Below are 19,952 nucleotides of genomic sequence, written 5' to 3'. Positions count from 1 at the left end.
GAGCATGTGATAATCTGTGATGTGTGGGAGAACTCTACTCCTGCAAATCTAAACAGGCAGTGGTGTGCAGGATGGGGCCTCTGACACGGAACTTTTTCTGAAATCCTTCAGCACACTTCTCTCCAGTCAGGAGAGGATAACTTTTCTTTAGAAGCTTTTACCCTTAAATTTAAACAAGCAAAACACCCACACCACAATAAACAAACAAACACACCAACCTGAAACATAAACCATAAACAAAACAAAAAAAAAAAAAAAACCAAAAAAAAAAAAAAGCAAGCTGTGTTATGGACTCCAAACTTCATCCTCTAATTCCTCACAGAAGTTTTATCTTGTGGAAAGATTAAAATGTGTATGTGTATGACTGTCAAGTACCTTACAAAGTTACCCTGTTATTTTCTGGCACTGAAATGATCATGCCTTGAAACATATGAGACATGTTTATAAATCTGTTTTTGAAGACCTCTTCCAAAGGTCTGATAACTCTAGTATCTATAACAGTCCTCTTATCAAGGTTCAAGATACTTTCTGCTGGTCGGGCCTTTAGCAGAAAAGAAAGCTGTTTGTTGCCATCTTTCTGTAAGGACCTCTTGCTTATCTTAGAGTGTAACTGTGCTCTTAGCAATGTTGTGCTGTGCCACACAGCAAATTGAAATGTCAGATTATAATTGTTGATTAAAATTCTTTATGGTCAAAAAAAATCTGTGAATCAGTCAACAGAAACAAGATACAAGATGTGTTCAGAACCTCTGTGTTTATCGTTGCTGGGAAATCTGTTTCCCAAGGAGTGCGAGACAGGGGGCAAGCATGGATGTAATCTCACCGCAGCAAAACCAGCAGTAACCAAAAGCCCAGAAACAGAAAAGTAGCAGAGCTTATGTCACTTGTGTAGACTGCAAGGGAGGCTTCAGATGGCAAAACTGTACTGAGGCATGAGTAGCATGTTCTCTGTCATGTACTGTGTTGCAGCCAGTGTCTGGGAGAAAAGGGTCTAGCTAATCACAACCCTGAATCTGCTCATGGAGTGACTATATTTAACTTTCCGTAAAGCAGAGACTTTGTAGCACCAGTGTTTTCAGTGGCAGGCTAACAGAGATTAGCTTTGTTGGGAGCATTACTGTTAAAGGGTTTGTCTGCTTCCAACATCTGCTTCTACCAAGACTTTTTTAAAAAGCTTTTGTCAAGATGGAGTTTTAACATAGGAAGGCTGTGTGTCTGATTTCTGTTGGTAATGCACTGCTTGAGGTCGAACTCTTGATTTATGAGATTAGTATGGAATATACTTCATATAACAAGAATTGTTCCTTGACATGTGGTTCCACTGTGAAAAGTGATTGGAAGAGATGGCACGTACTCAATACACAGCTTTTAAAAGTGGTTCTTTATTAGTGACAGAAGTTCACTTTGAGTGAACTATATTGGTCTTGCAGTTGAAGCCAAGTCCATTGGCTTCTATGCTAATTAACACACAAAGAGCATCACTACCAGTGATGTCAGGGAGATGATGTTATGGGTTCAAAAGCACCATGTGAACCAAAAAGGGTCCCACTTGGTTTATATCTCAAGGGTTTGCTTGCAAGGCTGCTCATGATTTTGAAGTGCAAAGCAACCCACACTTGCTCCCAACTCTCTTGATACTTACAAACTAAAAATAAGTTCTACAACTCTTTAAGGGACTGGAAACACCAAACCTTTAGAACCTCATCTTTTGAGAGAAGCTGAAACTTGTAATAACCAGTGTAGAACTTTTATTAAAAATTAAATTACCTATCTAATTGGCCTTGTTCTTTGAAATTAATTTATAGCATTGCTACCTTTTGCCTTGAGACAACTTAATATGGCAAGTGTATACACTGGAAAACTGTACCACTGCAACAACAACAAAAAAAATTATTAACTTTAGCCTTTATCTTGTTAAGATCAGGCTCTGAATTGAATTCTCTTAGTGTGTTGACAGCTGAAGATTTATGTCTTCCAGCTCTATTCCTGTTGCAGAGTTGACAGAAGTGACCTCTCCAAAAAAGGTCTTTGTTATGGATTTTGCTATGTTTACATTATTGCCATAAGGGTTGGGATGAAGTACAGTATGTTAAAGCTAATACATCACCTGCTGACAGTGGTCTTATCTCATTGGTAACTATTTCCCTCTCCCAGTATGAAAAAAATGCGAACAATGAGTGCAAGGATCACAAAAAGAAATTTAAATAGTTTTCAAGAGCTTTAGCATTGGTGTCTGGACTCTGTGTGCACTGTATTTTTGTGTCTGATTGTCCAAATGGCTGTGTAATTTCTTTTTCTGGGAAGCTACTCTGAAAACATGTCTTAGCCAGATAAACGCTGCCAAGGGATAGAAAGCTGTTTGGTTTACTCAAGATCTGTGTCATCTCTTGGGAGAAAGAAGGTGGCTCAGAGTGGGAGAGAATGGCATTCAGGTTAGATAGAGAAGAAAGTAAAGCAGTACAACTTTACAACATTAAGTAGTACAACATGAAGCTTTTCCAGTGGAAGGATGGTGGGAGTGGCACAAGGAGCAGGACTTCAGATACCCTCCTGTTTCTCCACATGCTGTGTCACAGATGATCCATCCAGAAAGGGTCTTTTAGTCCTCACTGTCAGGGAGATGATGTTATTTTATGACTGGCTTTCTCTTCCAAATACAGACTTAGAAACACAAATACAGCATTGTTCTATATGCATAATTATGTACACAGTTTCAATATGCGCTTTGAAATCTCTCAACAGGGTGCTCCCCAGGCATCCTTTCAGGATGGAGAGATGAACCTCACTGGACCCACAGAACTACTGTTGGCTCAGAGGGCTCGGCTCCCTAGCAGGTAGGAACATCTCCTGTTTGGTGCTGGCTCAAGTGTGATTTGTCAATTTGTGTAATACAAGACTGACTTCTCATTCCAGCTGCACCTCTGGTTCTGCACTGTGCTTCTCATCACCATGATATCTTCCTCCTCCCACCTTTCCCACCCTAAAATTGCATTTGATACCAGAGTGCATGTTTGAGCACGACAATCTCTTACCCTCATTGATGAATATGAATGATTTTTTGTGCTATTTATAGTATAAAGGTAAGGGGGAAATGTGGGGTTTGGTTTCTATTCAGTCCTGCAAATGTTTCATGTCTTAAGATAGAGGATGCCCATAAATCATATACTGTCTCTCAATAAATAACTGTTTACTGAACCATATAATCCTAAAATTATCTCCTTCATTTTGAGTGTCACCTCCAGTATTGAGTGGTAAGGTTATTACTCTGCTATATTCTGTAGTAGATTTTGTATCTGTGTTTATACACAGTGTAAACCATTGCTAATATTTGCAATATTTCCCTGTGTATTCCTTCACTAGAAAAGCCAGATGGAATAAATCTTTTTCTTCTCTTCAGTTCTAACAAACTAGAATGGCCTGTGCTGTTGTATCTGAATGTGGTCATGCTTCCATTGACATTTTGGAGAATAACTTTTATTTTAACCAGTCTAAATTTTGAACAAGTCTTAGATAAATACATAATCTTCAAAGGAAACCAGTGGAGTAAAACTTGAGAGCTGCATAGCTGAAACAAGAGGAGAGGAAATTAGGTTATCTCAAGATTTAGTAATGAGCAACAATGTTTATTGCTCCTGTAATCAAATGGAAAATTCTAAATGGCTGAAATGAAATAGAAAAAATAATGATTTTGTAGATAACGTTTGTTACACCAAATTATCAAGTCAGGGTGCCATAGTTTCAGAGAGTAAGTTGGTCAGATTCTCAGTGGTGGTGTTGGAGTGTTTTCATACTGCTGTTTTTCTGTCTCATCATAAGCTTAAATTTCAGTTTTGGCTGGTGATTCAGGCTGTGCTGAAGTCACCTTTCTGAGTAGGTAGAGGAATTCAGTACTTTGTCCAGTATCTTGTGTTTGTTGCAGAACTCTTGAGATATATATAGCACATAGTATACTTAAATTAAGAAGTGTTTTGTGACAAACTTCTACGTGACAGCTAAAATGTGAAAAATTAATCTGTTTCGATTTTAATGATGGCAGATAGTAATTTGCTATAATTCTGCAGCTTATAGTTGTTTGTCAAAACAGTATAAGATAAAACTTCTGAAATTGAGGCATGCAGATACTGTTTATCTTAGAGCATTTATTCTTGCAAACATCCGAGAAAAAAACAAGTCCTAACATTCCCATTGTACCTACATGGGGTTTGTGAAAGAGGCATGAATATGTACCCCATGCCTGTGGGGAACTTTGCAAGAGCAGGGACTTGAACATCGCTGGTAGTCTGGGCCATGCCAAGATTTGTGGAGAAGGATCACCTTTCCTTTCACAGCATATCAAAAATTTGTCTTTTCCTTTTAAGGGAATTAATTTCTCAGTTTTTCTTGTTCTTTGAGTCATAAATTCAGTAGTTTTATGGGCACTTTTATCATCTTGGTACAGTTGTGTTTTTCAACTCAATCTCTCTGGGTTTTTGCTCCCTCTGAAGGCCTTCTTGTCACCCAGTTCCTATGCCATTTTGTAATTCCTTCTCCTCCGTGCTGATACTGATGCATATTTTTAGAATGGTCTCATAATGAAAAGGAACTGGAGTGCTTTTCCAGCTTTCCCTGCACCTGCTGGGCCTCTAAGTTACATGCCTGCTGATTAGCGTTCATCATGCAGGTATAGAACTTAGTTCAGTCACTAATGCATATTTTCTGTTCATGGAATGTTGCTAAAGATTTCTACAGCTTGTTTCACCTGAGGTAATTATTATGCATCACCAAATATATGCACTCATTTGTCTCTTGATCCGTTAATTTGTAATGGGGATTAATCAAGCTCTGTGCACACTCTGTTCATATTTACTGTTTTCCTTATGCCTTTACTAGGGTGTTTTAGGCTACCTAAGTCCTCTTCGAAATTTTCTGAAAGCATATTATTGTTTATAGAGTTAAACAATTCGTTGCTTGCATTTGGGATTCTTCAGAAGAAGGTTATGATACTTGTTTGCTTCATAATTCGGTGGCTTTTGGAAACATCGACGATGACAAAACCCCTTGTAATACTTTTCAGAGGTATTCAGTTTTCTGAAGTGGCCAGGTCTTCTCTGTCACAAACTAGGCAAGAATAAGCTTAGGTTTCTGTAGATCTCTTACAATTTTTGCTGAATTCTGCAAATTGTCTTGACATAGGAACATGGAAGGAAAAGTGATGAAGAATATAGATTGGGACCTACTTGATTGATACCAGAATATCAATCAAGTAAGTGTTGAACAGATTGGGAGCAGAGGGAATGCTGGCCAGAACAGGGTATTCCCAAGAATCTTTTTGCATTGGTAATAGTTTTGTGGTTTTTTTTTTTTTTTTTTTTTGAGATTAATTGTCTTAACCTTGATTGAGATTGCATTGTCTGAAAAATATTGGCCAAAACCAACCAAGCAAATAGAAACCAAAACAAAATGGAGAGAAAGTAGCAGTTTTTCATAGGCACAGTAGAGTAATTATACCGAAATATGCCTTGTTTTTGGTTCTTGTGTCCTGAGGAGATTTTGAAAAACACTGTTTTACTTGCAAGAATTGATATGGGTACTATGAGGAATTTTTCGTCAAAATTGTGAATTATATTGGAGTATTTGTAAAATATTCTACTTTCTTCAAACAGTGAACATGAGAGAAGTTCTGAATGCAGTATTTTGTAAAGAAAAGTTAGTTCATAGCTCCTCGTAGTTCGTAGCAAAGTTAGTTCCTGTGAAATTCACAGGAATTTCGAAGAATTAAAATTCTATAGCAATGATTTGATTTTTGTTTGTTTTTTTGCTTGTAAGTCAAGTTTTTTAAACTGTTTTTCCAAAAGTGTTTTCATAAGGAGTAGAAGGTTTATAAAGGGAAATAATGAGTCACTAGAGACCATCTGTCTGTCTCAATTATCTTTATTTGATTGAATGTAAGGAAGGTTTTATTATTAAAATAATAAATCTACTTTTTCCACAAGCAGTAAAACAAGCATCTTAATATCTAATTGGTCTCCTTTCTGAAAGAAAGTGTTACTCAAAATTCTGATTTGTTCAGGTATTTTTCTTGTTGAAGTTTAAAGTTGTTAGGGCCATGAGAGACAACCAGGTCATTAACCCTTCATTTAAATAAGCCACATCAAGAGATGTTTATAAAGGTAATGTTTCAGCCTAATTGTGAGCTACTCCATGTTGTGGACAAAAGGTTATGGAAGAAAGAAAACTACTGCTGGTTCTGTTGCTTTCCCTGCTTTCCTTCTTGTTACTGGGTTTGGTAAGCTTTAAGGCCTATAATGCTTGAGCAAAATAGCAGCTCATCACCTGAGAAAATGATCTGAGCCTTCTCATCAGAGCACCAACCTATCTGAGGTCAGAGTCCCTTTCCTACTGCAGCCAATAATGGGTTTTTCAGAGGGAAGCAGAGAAAGAGTACTATGATTAATATTTCATGATAGAGAAGCCTAGTCAGTTGAACTTTAAGATCCAGACTTGGATTGTTTTATATTCCTCACTCAAGCAGGAAAACAGTTTGATTTAAAGAAAGTCAGTTCGCTGGTTTAAGTAGGGGAAATCAGTTGCACATGGAATGAGTGTCAGTATGGAGGGGTTTTGGCTCCTCTACTTAGAAGTTGATGGGAAGTCCCTTTGCCTGGATTCTCTTAAAACATTTCACTGCAGAAGTGCTGGGAAGCTTTTCAGGACTGTGTCCCTTGGGAGTCTGAAAATCTTAAATTTGGCATTTTGAGAGTTGAACTTTACTACAGGAGAGACTTAAAATATTGGGTCACTGGAATGTTTTTTAATGGAATAAATAATGACAATCCTCTTGTAAATTCTGAAGGTGGCTTTTTTTCTTGTTTATTTGCAAGTAAAGATGATGTTCAGGGTAAAGGAAGCCAAGCTAATGCCATCAGTATGTAAAATGTATTTCTCTGTGCCTTTTTTCATGTTCTATACTGAGTTTGAAAGATTTTGATAGCAAGAACAGGGTCTTGATACTCTATAGATGGTCAGGTAGATACTTGTCACAACTTTTAGCACTGAATTCCTTACCACACTGTACATGGGAATACTGGTTTTGAAAAGCTTGCTTTTCTCAGTAAAAATTACTGTGTTAAGGAACAGTAAACACGAATCTGCTTGGAAGTGGATGTTTAACTTAATAGCAGTGGATTAGTTGGAATGCAAAGGGTAATTTATGCATAGATAATTCATTATGTGTTTTCATTATGTTCGCTTTTGCTGTCTTCCCACTTCTTTTTAGCAGAGGTCAGGGTCAGTTCCTTGGTTTAAGCACTGTAGATACATAATTAAAGTGTAGCTGAAGCATTTTTTCCTTCTCTGTGTTTTCCTATTTTTAACCTACTGTGTCTTTCATTAGTGTAACAAAAGAGAATTGGAACCATTTGATTTAAAGAAAAAAAGGCACAGAGCCCCAGTGCTTGCAGGCTGATTTCTCTCTATAACTTCAGAGTTAATCTTGTGAGAACTAACTAATTTTAGTGTGGAAAAAAAGAAGTCTGGAATATCTAGATTAATGCATTTTAGTTAGGAGAAGCAAAATAAATTGCTTGATTTGTTTGCTCTTCAAGCCTCAAACTGGAAGATTGTGACATTATTTCATAGTAAATATTTGAACTTTGTGGATAGTTTGTTTAGTGTTGTGTAGAACGGAGCAGCTGCTCTGTTCCTGTCTCTTATAAAAGAGTGACCAGTTTCCTTAACTGTACCTGGAAAACTTACCCTTGCCTGCACACTGAGTTGCTTTTTCTCCTCCTTGTAGGGTACTTTCTAGCCCTATTTAGATATTGTTCCAGTTTTCATCATTTGAGTGTGTTCGCACTACATAACATCTTGAGTTCCAGCTCCTTCTTCAGGACTTTCAAGGCATTTTAATCAAAGGTTTGAGCACCTAGTTGAAAACAGAGAAGGAAATATGTGGAAAAGGGGGTAGGAGGTGGATGGGAAGGTTTAGTTTAGCTGACTGCTCTGGAAGCCTTCTCTTGATGAATGGGGACAAATACTTTATTATCATCAGTAACTGTATCGGTTTAGTATGTGAAAAAAGCACATGGCAGAGTCATCAGCCTCTTCATTTGGATAAATTTGTGCATGCTTCCTCTTTAAAATGCCCTATAGGAATTTGACATGCCCTGTAGGCCCTTGCTGTCTACCAAACATCAACACCTACACCAACACTTCTACCAACACCTTTTGTTGATGAATGCTCTCTCTTCTGGAATGGCAGCATTGGAGGAAGAGGCATGAAAATGGAGGTGCAAGTGAAGAACAAGCAAGGAGATACAGCTTAATAACTGCATCTGTGAGCTCCCTACATCTGACTGACATTCAATTTGCCTTTTACTTGGCTGTGGTCAATAAAAACACCACATAGCATGTTCAGAATATCAGCTGTGCTTTTCTGTTTGCAAGGGAAACATTGACATTCTGCACTAAAAGATTTTTTTTCAGATATGGCATCTTACTAATCTGTACGTTTTCTTAAAAACACTTGAGAAAGTGTTGAATATGACTAAAATTGCAAAGGAAAATGCCACTGGAATGGTAAACACTTTGTGTTTACTCAAACAGTAGGTTCTTGTGACATACACATGATGACAAGTTTTGCCCAGTAACCCATGCAGTAAGCAGCTTTTCTGAGGTACTGTCTTCACTGTGTTGCAAAACAATTAATCTGCTTTAGGCTGTGCCTACTGCATTCTCCAAGAGCAATCCTACCAAGCATTTGTAGCTGGGGAAGGTCAAAGCACCTCAGTGAACTCGGTCTTGCTGCACAACACGTAACATTTCTGGAGAGGGTTCCCTTTTAAGCATCTGCGTGCTCAGTGTTGGGGTGGGTTCTTCAGTGTTCTTGGGTAGTTTGCAGAGAAGCTTTCAGCTAATAGATCTTTTCCCTTTGTGTAACTCACAAACTGCTAGTTCGTGATACAGGAGAGGGAGCCATAGTATTCCACAGCCAGAACACTGCAAATCTGAGGATCAGATCGATTCACAACTAGATATGACCACTAAACGTGCAGCACTCCATTTAAATTTTGCTTTCCATGTTGCCAACACTGTGCATGCTCACTACTTATGTGTACACCTTCTCTATCTCTTTGTTGAACAGTACTCATCAGCATTTTTAATAATATGCATGGCAAGCCTTGTTAACAAATGTGATAGACGGTCAAGAATCTGTCAGAAATCAATAATATCAAACAAAGAAGAATTTAAATAGCAAATGATAACAGCCTCTTCAGGTTAAAAATCAATAGTACAGCATCTTGGATCAGGTCATGCTGGACAGGTGTTCTCCCCTGAGTGAGACCTGAGGTAGCTTCAGTGCAGCAAGGGGAAGGGAGGTGCCAGCATGTATTGGAAGAAGCCTGAGTGCTGTGTTTCTGGTTGGGGTGAACCTTGCACTTCAGAGAAATTTCACTGACATAAAGGCTTTTTTAAAGTTCAGTCTTTTTGACTGCTGTAGGAATGTATCTCTATGTATTCCATAGACACTGGGTTCCAAGTTCAGTTAGGACAGGATTTCCTGAGGTAGGAGTTTTGTCTGCTCCTTGAAGAACAAGCAGGAGATAGCCTACTGCAGGAGGCACCCTCTGTGCATCGCTCACCAGTGCTCCCAGCCTCTCATCCCCAGCTAGGAATTTTACTCCAGGTCTTTTATAGTGATTTGATGGGCCAGATTTGTGTTTCCTTTTACTGCAAAAGGCATTTAAGATATGTAGGGGAGATTTCGAAGGGCAGTAGGTCATGAGTAGGTTACTAACTTCTGGAATTATTTTTTTTTCCTATTTAGGTGTTTGTTTGTTTTTAAAATGTGTTGAATATTGCAAAAAATCTATAAATTACATTCTCTGTTGTCACAGCTATCGACCTGTAAGACAGTAATTCTGCTTTCTCCTACTTCTTTTAATTTTTTTAATCTAGCTCTGTCAAACTGAAGAGTCCTAGCACCTGTGTGTCCAATGTGTCTTTGGAATTTGGTTATTAGTATTCTTAGAGCTCATCCTATTTAGAATCTCATTCAGTCATGCCCTGTTCCTGAATGCTTTCTCCAGTACAGTATAAACTGTAAGCCAGCATGAAATAGTACAGTGCTGAGTTCAGCTGTCCTTGTGGACAGATTAAACCTGCCTGAAGAGGGACAGAACAAGTGAATTATACCAAATGTCTGAACCGCTCTAATCTTTGAGGTTCTTAAACAAATTAAAAAACCTAAATTAAATCCCAGATGTTCTGATTTTAAAATTTTTAACTGTCATGCTTTCATAGGTATATTAGAAAAATAACATGTCCTCAGGGGTCCATGAAAGTTGGTGTGAAAGGCTGTTTTCTTCTCAGATGTAACTAAGAGTCCCATGTGTTTGAGAAGGAGAAGTCTATTTAGAGTCATGGATTTTTGATTAAAATTATAATTCCAAAACTCTTAATACTTGCATACACAGTGTGCTCTTATTCTGAACATTTAGTGCTCTAGTACTTCCATAAGTTTTAGGATGTACCAAAAATTTTTAAGTAATACGTAAGTGCATGTGGGCTATTTATTTTCACAAAGAAGCCTATTTTTCTTAGTGTGTAGATATCATGTTCAGTTTAAAAATAAGTTTATATGTTTTCTTTGGCTTTCAGCCTGCTTTTAACTGTAAGTGTGTTGATTTACTATGACAGCTCACCTGTCTGTCATGATAGCCTTCAAAACAATTTCTGCTCTTTCTTACAGTTGCTTAGGAAGACAACTCCTCCCTAGAGCACATAGGGTTATTTGGGGACAGCTGTAACTTAAATTTTCCCTGTAGAAACAAAAGCCCATTCACTACTTCTGATTATTTTCTGAATCTAAAGGGCTTGGCTGCTTAATTTACTTAAGCACTTTGATTTTGTAGAAGTTCAAAAGACAATAAAAGTAGCCCTTTAATTATCTTTCTTTGTGTCTTAAGAGAATTGGAGGAAGCAGAAGATGGAACTGAAAGAGGAGTTAATTTCCTATGCATGCATTGTTGAGGTTTTTGGTAACCACACTGATTAGCTTTTCTAACCTGGTTCAACAGAAAAAAATGTATTTAAAAAATCTTGCAGGAAGATTTTGTCAGGATTTCCCCATCTGATTAATGAAGCAGGTGAATACAGGAAAGAAAAATCCACAAATGCCTTTTGATGGTGTCTGTTTTGTAAATACAGTAACATGTAAATCTGTTACATTGGGATCAGTGGTGGCTTGTTGTTCAGGGTCTTTCCATTTAATATGTAGAGAACATAAATTCATTACAGTGCCAGCATTTTTGGAAGAACTGTTTACAAAAAAAAGCTCCCCAAAACTCACTCTGTACCCTAATTAAAAAAAAATATAATGTATAAACTTATTTTCCAGTCTTATTCTATATTTAGTCGATCAAGCTATGAATTACTGTATTTAGGGCAAATTGCTTCTCATTAATCATTGTGCAACTGGGTAAAGGTTCATAACAACAAAAAAATATTCCTGTGTTATTAGGAAGCAATGCCAGATTTTGTTTAAAGTCATTTGCAGTAATTGTGCTTCTTGTGAGAGGGCTTAGCTGTGCCATGTGGTTTCAGGTTGTGCTTAATGTGGTATAAATGTGCTGCCATTTCAAGGGCAATCACAGATTCTTGATGGGTTTCTGTGCATTTTTACTGATTCTTGCATCATATCAAATGATCTTAAGACCATGGGTCAGCAAAATCAGTCAGCTGGTGCCAGAGGAAGTTGTGGTACTAGGGAAAATCATCTGAGGTGGGGAGGGCAGGGTGGTAGTAAAGTTGGCTTGGTAATCTTATCTAGCAAACGTGTGCTCTCTAGATGTGGTGCACAGGGAACAACCAGAAGTCTCTTTCTCTCTAGCATTCTGCACTTGATCAGTTAGACTGAGTCTTTAACTCAGGGCAGTATCTGAAGTGGCCATTTGGTTCAGTTTCATGTGTTCTGTGCACTCTGGGATTGGCAGGCACACACAGCTCACAACTGGGGCGGGAATATTCTGGAAGATGGACACTATTATGGAATGAAGGAACGAGGTCTGCTGAAATACAGACATTGCTAATTTTTTAGAAATTCTAGCCAGTTCAAGTACCTTCCTTTTCAAGTCATGGTCACCCAGAATAGAGTAAAGGTCACTGTAAGGCTGACAGTGTAAAATAGTCAATAGGAAGTGAAACAGCACCTGCCATGAAACAGTGTAAGTCTGTCAGAGATAATAGAGAGGTTTTTAATAACAGTGTTTGAGGAAGGAAACTTCTTGATAAAATGAGCTGAGTTGCACTACTGTTCACAAGTTGTTTTGTTCTTTGTTTGTCAGAGAGGTTGTATGCAACTGAGGGAAGAAATCAGTATATTTAAATATTATTTGACTTGAAAGTCTCAGTGTCCTTTCTGTGTGATCTTCATGTTTATAATGTGGCCACATGGGAAAATTGAAGCAACTCACATGGAGCTTAAATTAAGAACATGTAAAATAACCTTCCCCTCTGCTTTTTTTTGATTATTAAGTCTCTCCTCACTTAAAAGCTTATTCTTTAATAGTCTAATTAATTTACTTGAAGGTTAACTTAGGAAAATGTCTAGTGTTTGATTTCTTTCCCTTTTAAAAAACACAAATGCTAATCTAAAACAATTCAAGAATTTCATGGCTGTTTTGCTTTTCATTTTATTTTCATATATTAGTGAGCTCTGAGTGAAATATTTTTTCTACCCTTTCTGCTGTCTGCTCAATCAGGAATTTGTTTCTTATACAGAGAATTCTCTGAATAAGCTTATGAGATTTGTTTCCATGTGATCTTTTTCAGTGAAATGACAAAAACAGTGGAGATTTCTGGGGAAGGTGGACCCTTGGGAATACATGTAGTGCCCTTTTTTTCATCCTTGAGTGGAAGGTAAGATATTTTCTGCATTGCTCAAGAAGTATATTAGTGAAAGGATTTCAGCTGTGCTTATCTTAAAATGCCTACTATTTACCTAAAGGAAAACAAAAATTGATCTGTGACACTCTTCCATTACCAAAATATTTACTAGTCCAAGTTCTGTATAAGGCAACCATAGAATCATTTAGGTTGGAAAAGACCTCAAAGATACTTGAGTCCAACCTTTGACTGATCTCCATCTTGTCAACTAGACCATGGCACAAAGTGCCATGTCCAGTTGTTTCAGTCAGTACTAATATCTTTGTTCATATATGCCCTTTTAATTGTCTCTGGTTTTATACTCGCAGTGGTAAACTGGACTCAATAGTTTTGTATGGCGTTGGGTTGGTTTTCTTGTGCTCTTGTGGCTTGTTTGTTTTTGTTTGTTGTTTTGTTTTGTTTCCTAATTGACTGTCTCTGCACAGTCTCTTCCTTAGTGACATACCAGACAAGAAAAGTCAAAGAAATTGCTTGCCTCCTCATACCTCATATTTTTCAAGCCATCTTTCAGATTTGATTGCATAGCATTTATAAAAGGTGCTCTATACCATGAACCTTTCTTTGTCACAATACAATTACTTTAATTATAAATGATTTAACAAAGTCCATCGAGATCACAAAAGCCTATTATAGCAGCGTGCTCATATTGATGTGCTGTAGTTAAGACTGCGTCAGCATTTTCATTATAGCTGTTTTCTAAGCTATGTAACTAGGATGTGTTAAAAAAAAATCTAGGCTGAAATTTGACATACAGAGGCTTAGCCAGAGAGTTAATTTGACACTGGCAGCCGTGAATAAGAGATGGGAAATTGCCAGAGCCATAAATGACACTGCTTTATAGTAAAATGGCTGCCTGTTACACAAAGCCAATTATTGCAAAAGTAAAAATTGTCTAATTCTTAAATGTGTCTTTACTTGTCATCTTTCATGTAGGACAGAGAATGTGAAAGATTGAATTACCTTGTAAAGGTCTGTTTTCTTGGCAAGATCTGGATTTGTAAGTGGACCCAAATTAATTCAGATTGTTTTATTTACCAAAAAGGAAAATAGATGTCCATCTGCTGCCTGTAAAAATGGCATCACTGTCTCAAGAAGAAAGTTGGTCTTCAATGGCAGCTCTCAGAGATCCAAGTTGTATCCTTGGCTTCGTGGTCTGCCTGTTTGTCTTGAGAAAGCCACTTGTGTTTGTTGCCCATTCTGAAATGCAGACTGGAGCTCTTTGATTTAGGCATGCCATAAATGTTGTAGTGCATACACTGTATTTCAAGATCTTTCAGTAAAACAATTTTGATGAAATTGAAAGCTATTAAAATCAGTAATTGTTGTGGCTGAAATGCAGTTTTGTGCTCAAGTATCACTGTGTTGAGAGTAGCTTTTAAAGACCTGCAAGAAGAATTGTTCCTTGGTCTACACTGTATTCATGTTAATTTGTCCTTACTTACAAATGCTTTTGGGGATCTGCTGAAGTAGAGGGGGTCTTTGACAGATGAGCTACTGGTTGTTTAGGTAGTTGTCTTTACATTTAAGACAGTTCTTGGCAGAACTGTACTGATACCTTAAATTGACTTGTTTAAGTCAGTCACTGGACTGACTTAAATGGCTTGATCCTCTTTTTTCATCTAGCCTGAGACTAGAGTATAAATCATAACTCATCATAACATGAGAAAGTGCAGAAGAGCATCTTTTATTTCTTTTGATGACATGATCAAATTTATGAGGACATGCTGGCCATGACTAGCTGGGTCTGGTATTTCAATTGTAAAGTTATCTTCTAATAAGGTAATGCTGGCTTCAGCGTGGTGCTGCTGCAGGCCAAAGTTTTTCCACAGATCATTAAAACATCATAGTAATTTACAAAGTCTGAGTTTATACAGGAACTACAAAAGTAATAGAAATAATTTTCCCCCTTTCTTTTGCACTTAAATATCATTAAAACCAGGAAATTAAAATTTAATAGTGCATTTTAATGCATTAAAATGTTAAAATTTAGGCGGTGGAAGAAAGTTATGGAGGAATGAATTCAAATTGCCTCAGTCTATGTAACTCAAGGCACATGGGCAGTACAGCACACCCAAGTTTCAGACAAGTAGGCAATCCTACTGCATATATGAATGCAGTATCCAAGCAGGATTAGTGAGCAACCAACTTCATTTATAATTTCATTTATTTCTGTACTTTTACTGGTTTGAATTTTTGCATAGTTGTATTTAGTTAGTTCTTAGGGTTAAAGTTTTTGATTGCCACTAGTTGGATGTCATCAAAAGGGCTGTGGCCCCTCATCACCACTACCCGTTTTAATCCTTTGTGAAGGATAACACACATTACAAGACAATCTTTATGCTATTAAATCACTTTTTTCTGTTAGATACTTCAAAGAACTAATATTCAGTAGGAGCCATTTTTTCACTTAGAAATTGATAGGACGGAAGTACAAATATTTTAATGTTCTTAGACAGTAAATCTAAAATCAGATGCCCAGTGAATATAGTGCCACCTGAATTAGTTAATGGTGTACTGTGAATCTGTTGAATGGACTTAGATATGAGGGGCAGTCATGAATCTGAGACAAAAATTCAGGACTTCTGTTTTGTGATTGGGGTGCTGGCACATTGAAAATTGCACATTAATATTTTATGGAATATAACCAATAGAAACTGGTCTCTAAAGGTCAGCCTTGATGATCATCTTTGATGCTGAAATGGTATGGAAATTTAGTGGACAAAGATTGATTATAGAAGCTCTTCACAAACCCACAATTGTCAGAATTTTTTGGACACTGTAGTGGTATCATTGGCTATAGCTATATTGAATTATAGTTTGCAATACAGCAGTGTTCCATGTAGGTCAGGATTAGCCTAGCACTCCCAGCAGAGTTATCAGCACTGGAATTTTGCACTACCCACACTGGCTCACTTGTTGCATTATTCTGTGCTGCACCTCCATTTTTACTTGCCCTTATCTTGTTAACAGACAGCTTGGGTGTTGATGTTCTGCTGCTATCCTGCCCCATGAATGAGCAGTATTGCTGTCTTGTATCAAAGCAAGGGGCTTTGGCAACTGAAAATTTCTTAGACGTTTTCAGAAGTAGAGAAGTCAGTTATTTTTTTGTTTCATTCTAGCTCCTGTTTATTTTATTATAGTCAAGGTAGAAAATTGCTTTTAATCTGTTTGTGCTTTTCTTCAGAGCAGTGGCAGAAAAATATTGCATAAGCTACACTGCCATTTTTAACTGGAGAGGGACCTAGGTGTTTTCCTCTGTTTCTCCAAGTATGACCTACAGGACTTAATGCTCCTCAAGTTCTTGCAAGTAGTAAAGCATTAGTGTGCAGCAATTTTTCGTGGTATTTTTTGGAATCTCCCTCTTTTTTGTTAATAAGTCAGCTGAAACCTTTCTCTAGGTTAAGCACAGAAAGAGTGTAAATAGAGAGGCAGTCTACTCTATCATTTCATACACAGTACAGAGATTGATATCTATTTTTAGTTCCTCTCAATTTGTATCACCACAATAAGGACAGTTTTCACCTATGTTTTCCTTTTAGGATGCTGGGACTCTTCATCCGTGGTATTGAGGAAAACAGCAGATCTAGGCGTGATGGTCTTTTCCATGAAAATGAATGCATTGTGAAGATAAACCACGTGGACCTTACAGATAAAACCTTTGCACAGTAAGTGCTGGTTTACTAACACTTTTTACTAGCCAAGATTTTATACAGTGCTGTATTTAAGTGATTTGTAAAGGGATTAATACTTATTTCAGAAAAAATGCTTTTAAAATTGATATGTGACAGAAACTTAGTAATTTTCTTTCTGAAACCTCCAAATAAGGTGAAATTTGAGGAGTTTTATTGAACTTACTGTGCTTACTTAATAGCATTAAGTTTTGTAATTGCTCTCTTCCCTTTCTATTTCTTCTGTTACTTTTGCAATATTCTTTGTATTTTTTTTTCATAAGACCTTCAGAATGAGTCAACATCACAGCATGGTGTTTAATGTTCTTTTGCAAATTAAATAAGATTTTTTATTGTTCTGCAGTTTTTTTAGCATTATTTTTTTAAAAAATACTTCTACTTGCAAACTATGATTACTTGAGGTAAATGGAAAGTCTCACTTATGACTTTTATTAAAGGTCTGTTGACATTATCTATCTCAAATATTTTTTAACTAAAAGGTTGTTTTGATCATCTCTGGATTAATGTGGCATTGTTGCACAAAAGAATAGGCTCTCAAATTTCACAGATATTTGCTGTACTAATTAAATAGTAATTTGTTTTTACTTTTAATCCATATGTTTAGATAACTGAGTGATTGTTTATAATATAACAAAAACCTATTGAGATGTCAAGGGAGTGGAGGCGTAACTTTCTAAACAGTAAGCCAAATGTTCAAGGCTTCTAGACTAAAATCCAGTACGTTAATTTCACAGTTAGGAATAAATATTTGCAAAAAAGTTTTTCATGAAACCAGTTCTGTAGCATAGGTATTCTTGAGAATACCTATGGCTTTATACCTAGGTTTCTGAGACTGTGCTTTTTTCCCTCCCAATAGATTTTCATTTACAGCTTTCTGCATATTTGGTGGTAAAAGCACTTTGTGTTATAGTACATACCATTCTTTTCCATCCATGCAAATTCCTAAATAAAATATCAATTTTAGCAGAACATAATTGTCAGTATCTTACTAAAACATTCATTGCCCCCTTGTGCAGTTTTGTAATGAAATTTTGCAAATAAGGTTTTGCTTGAATCAAAACCTCTCTTCTTGAAATCATATGTGATCCTTTCTTTACAATGAGTTGTCTCCTCTGTGTTTTTTTCTGAATGTAACTTGATCTCCAAAGGCTTTCAGCCCATGAGGTGTTTGTGGAGTGGAGGACTCTGCATATTTTTCTGTAAGGTTACTAGATTTTTGGGCAGTTTGAAATACTTCAGGAAATTTTCTAGTTCTCTGTAAGGCTTTCCTTCAAAACACTACATGCACGACACTTTCTAAAAGCTTGTGTAAAGTTTTGGGAGTTGGAAGGACTGTTAACCATAAGAGTTAGCTTAGAGAGATCACTCTTGTTAGACTCTCTCTCTGTTATTGGGAGAGAAAAGTGACTTAAAGGTGACTCAGAGTGGAGCCTAATTTTGTTGGGCTAAGTTTCCTTATGTTACAAACGCAAGTAGTGTGGTTGCAGTGGCAGTTGAGGAAAAAATACGCGTATTGAGGGCTCAATGTCTGTTTGGGGACTGGGGAGAACATTTTAGATGAGCTCTAGCCTATTCCCAAGTCTTGCATTGTTCTGCTGAATTATTTTCCAAAATACCTTTCAACATCATCTCTCTTCCGTGGCTGTGGAGAATGACTAAAGAAAGACTCCTTCCAGGTTGAAACTAATCTCTGTGAACACACCATTTAAGTTTTCATCTTGCATGACATAACTGTACTAACCTGACAGAAGTCCAAGTTACAGAAATCCACTAATTGTAAAAGATACAACAAAGTATTGTTCCAATGACTGTTGACCCAGAAATAACAATCAGATTCTTCTTGGAGAGGAGAATCTGTTGGTTAGTTTCAAATTGACATTTCTTCATAACCCTTGTAAAAGCTGTTTTAGCACGTAGACTGTTACATGCTGTCTCTTTCTAATTTCAGCAGAGACTTTCTACAATTGCTTCTTCTGCATCTGTAACAGCAGCAGCCTACTTTCTGTATTCCCACATTTATAATAGCTATATATTGGGACTGTTGGTCTACTTTTTCATTTGCTGCTAATCTATTCAATTACATTCTGTTGTGCTGCAGAGTTTCTAGCACCTCTTTTAACTGACTCCCTTATTTCTTTAAAGTATGCACTTGGGGTCTCAAGAAATATAAATTTCTCCATTCATTATTTTTTCCCTTTGAAGTGCAGCCAGTTATTTTGCCCCTGAAGACTGCATTTGGACTTTCCCATAGGATGTCTTGAGTGATTTCCACTAATTTTTGTTTGAAGGAGATCTTATATTTTCTCTTGCATGTATTTTAAATATTAATCTTTTGAAACGGAGTTATTAAATTACCTTGTAACATATGACCAAGTGGCTACTTACAAGGATGAAGATGGGGTGTGAAAGAAACAGAGTTAACATTTTACATCCTGTATGCTGGAAGCGTGCCATGGTTTCTGCTATCAGGGTAAGGTCTGTCCTTGAGAACTTTGACAAGCTATAGGTGAACAGCTAACCTATAACCACGGCAGAGACACTGGGGCACAGTCTGTTACAGCTGTGAAACAGAACCCTTGAGGGTGATACTAAAAGAATGCCTCCCTACAACATTCTCCCTGGTACCTTTCTTTTCCAAGTTTGAGGTTTCTCTCTGGCATCATCGCCTGTCAGTGAATGTTGCTCTTCTGACTCTTCATGCTCATACACTCAGTGTAGCAAGGATGGTTCTTTCCAACAGCAGTATCCATTGGGACTAACTCATGACTTCAATGTCTTCATGCTGCAGAAAACCCTCTTGAAACAGCCTCTCCTTTCCACCACCTACAGTTGCAAGGTGGATGTACTGTGCAGCTCTGTTCATCTGGGAAAGCAGTAGGTGTGTTTTCAAGACCTTTATATTTGCAGTGGCTTCCTTCCTGTGTCAGTGTAGAAAAAAAAAAATAAAAACCACTTATTTCAGAAGTACTTTCAACATTGATTCCTGTTACATAACTGAGTAAATCCAAAGACTTGAGCAAAACAGTGACTCACACTGACAAACACACCACAGAAGGGTAGGAGATAAGTACAATGTTCTTAAAAGGACTCCATGATTTATTTAAAATTTAATGTAGCCATTACTTCCCCTCTTGTCTCCCTTCTCATGATAAGCAGAAGTTTTCAGTTTTTCATTCTCAAAATGCTCTTCAGCTACTTCTTCTGTTTGTACTCAAGTGGTCTTCTGCAGTATGGAAGAAAATCAGTCCACTTCAACAGAAGGTAGGAAAGTAAAGCATAGAAAGAGGGAAGTCTCCTTTGTTCCTTTAGAATCCAAGGTTTGTAACATGGCTTGATTGA

General features: G+C 37.2%; 1 protein-coding gene across 3 annotated transcripts in view; it reads left to right on the top strand.

The window, feature by feature from the left end:
• Positions 1 to 19,952, top strand: part of PARD3B (par-3 family cell polarity regulator beta) — a 396,105-nt gene that overhangs the window by 161,470 nt on the left and 214,683 nt on the right. For all 3 annotated transcript variants that reach the window (XM_053947862.1, XM_053947861.1, XM_053947860.1), the window contains exons 5-7: positions 2,743 to 2,834; positions 12,811 to 12,897; positions 16,464 to 16,589. In XM_053947862.1, coding sequence (XP_053803837.1) covers positions 2,743 to 2,834; positions 12,811 to 12,897; positions 16,464 to 16,589 — 305 coding nt within the window. The remainder of the gene's footprint in view (positions 1 to 2,742; positions 2,835 to 12,810; positions 12,898 to 16,463; positions 16,590 to 19,952) is intronic.

The sequence above is a fragment of the Vidua chalybeata genome, chromosome 7 (assembly GCF_026979565.1).
Source record: "Vidua chalybeata isolate OUT-0048 chromosome 7, bVidCha1 merged haplotype, whole genome shotgun sequence".
In the NCBI taxonomy this organism is placed as follows: Eukaryota; Metazoa; Chordata; class Aves; order Passeriformes; family Viduidae; genus Vidua; species Vidua chalybeata.
The sequence above is the reverse complement of the archived record's forward strand: the minus strand, read 5'-3'. Positions and strand labels throughout refer to the sequence as shown.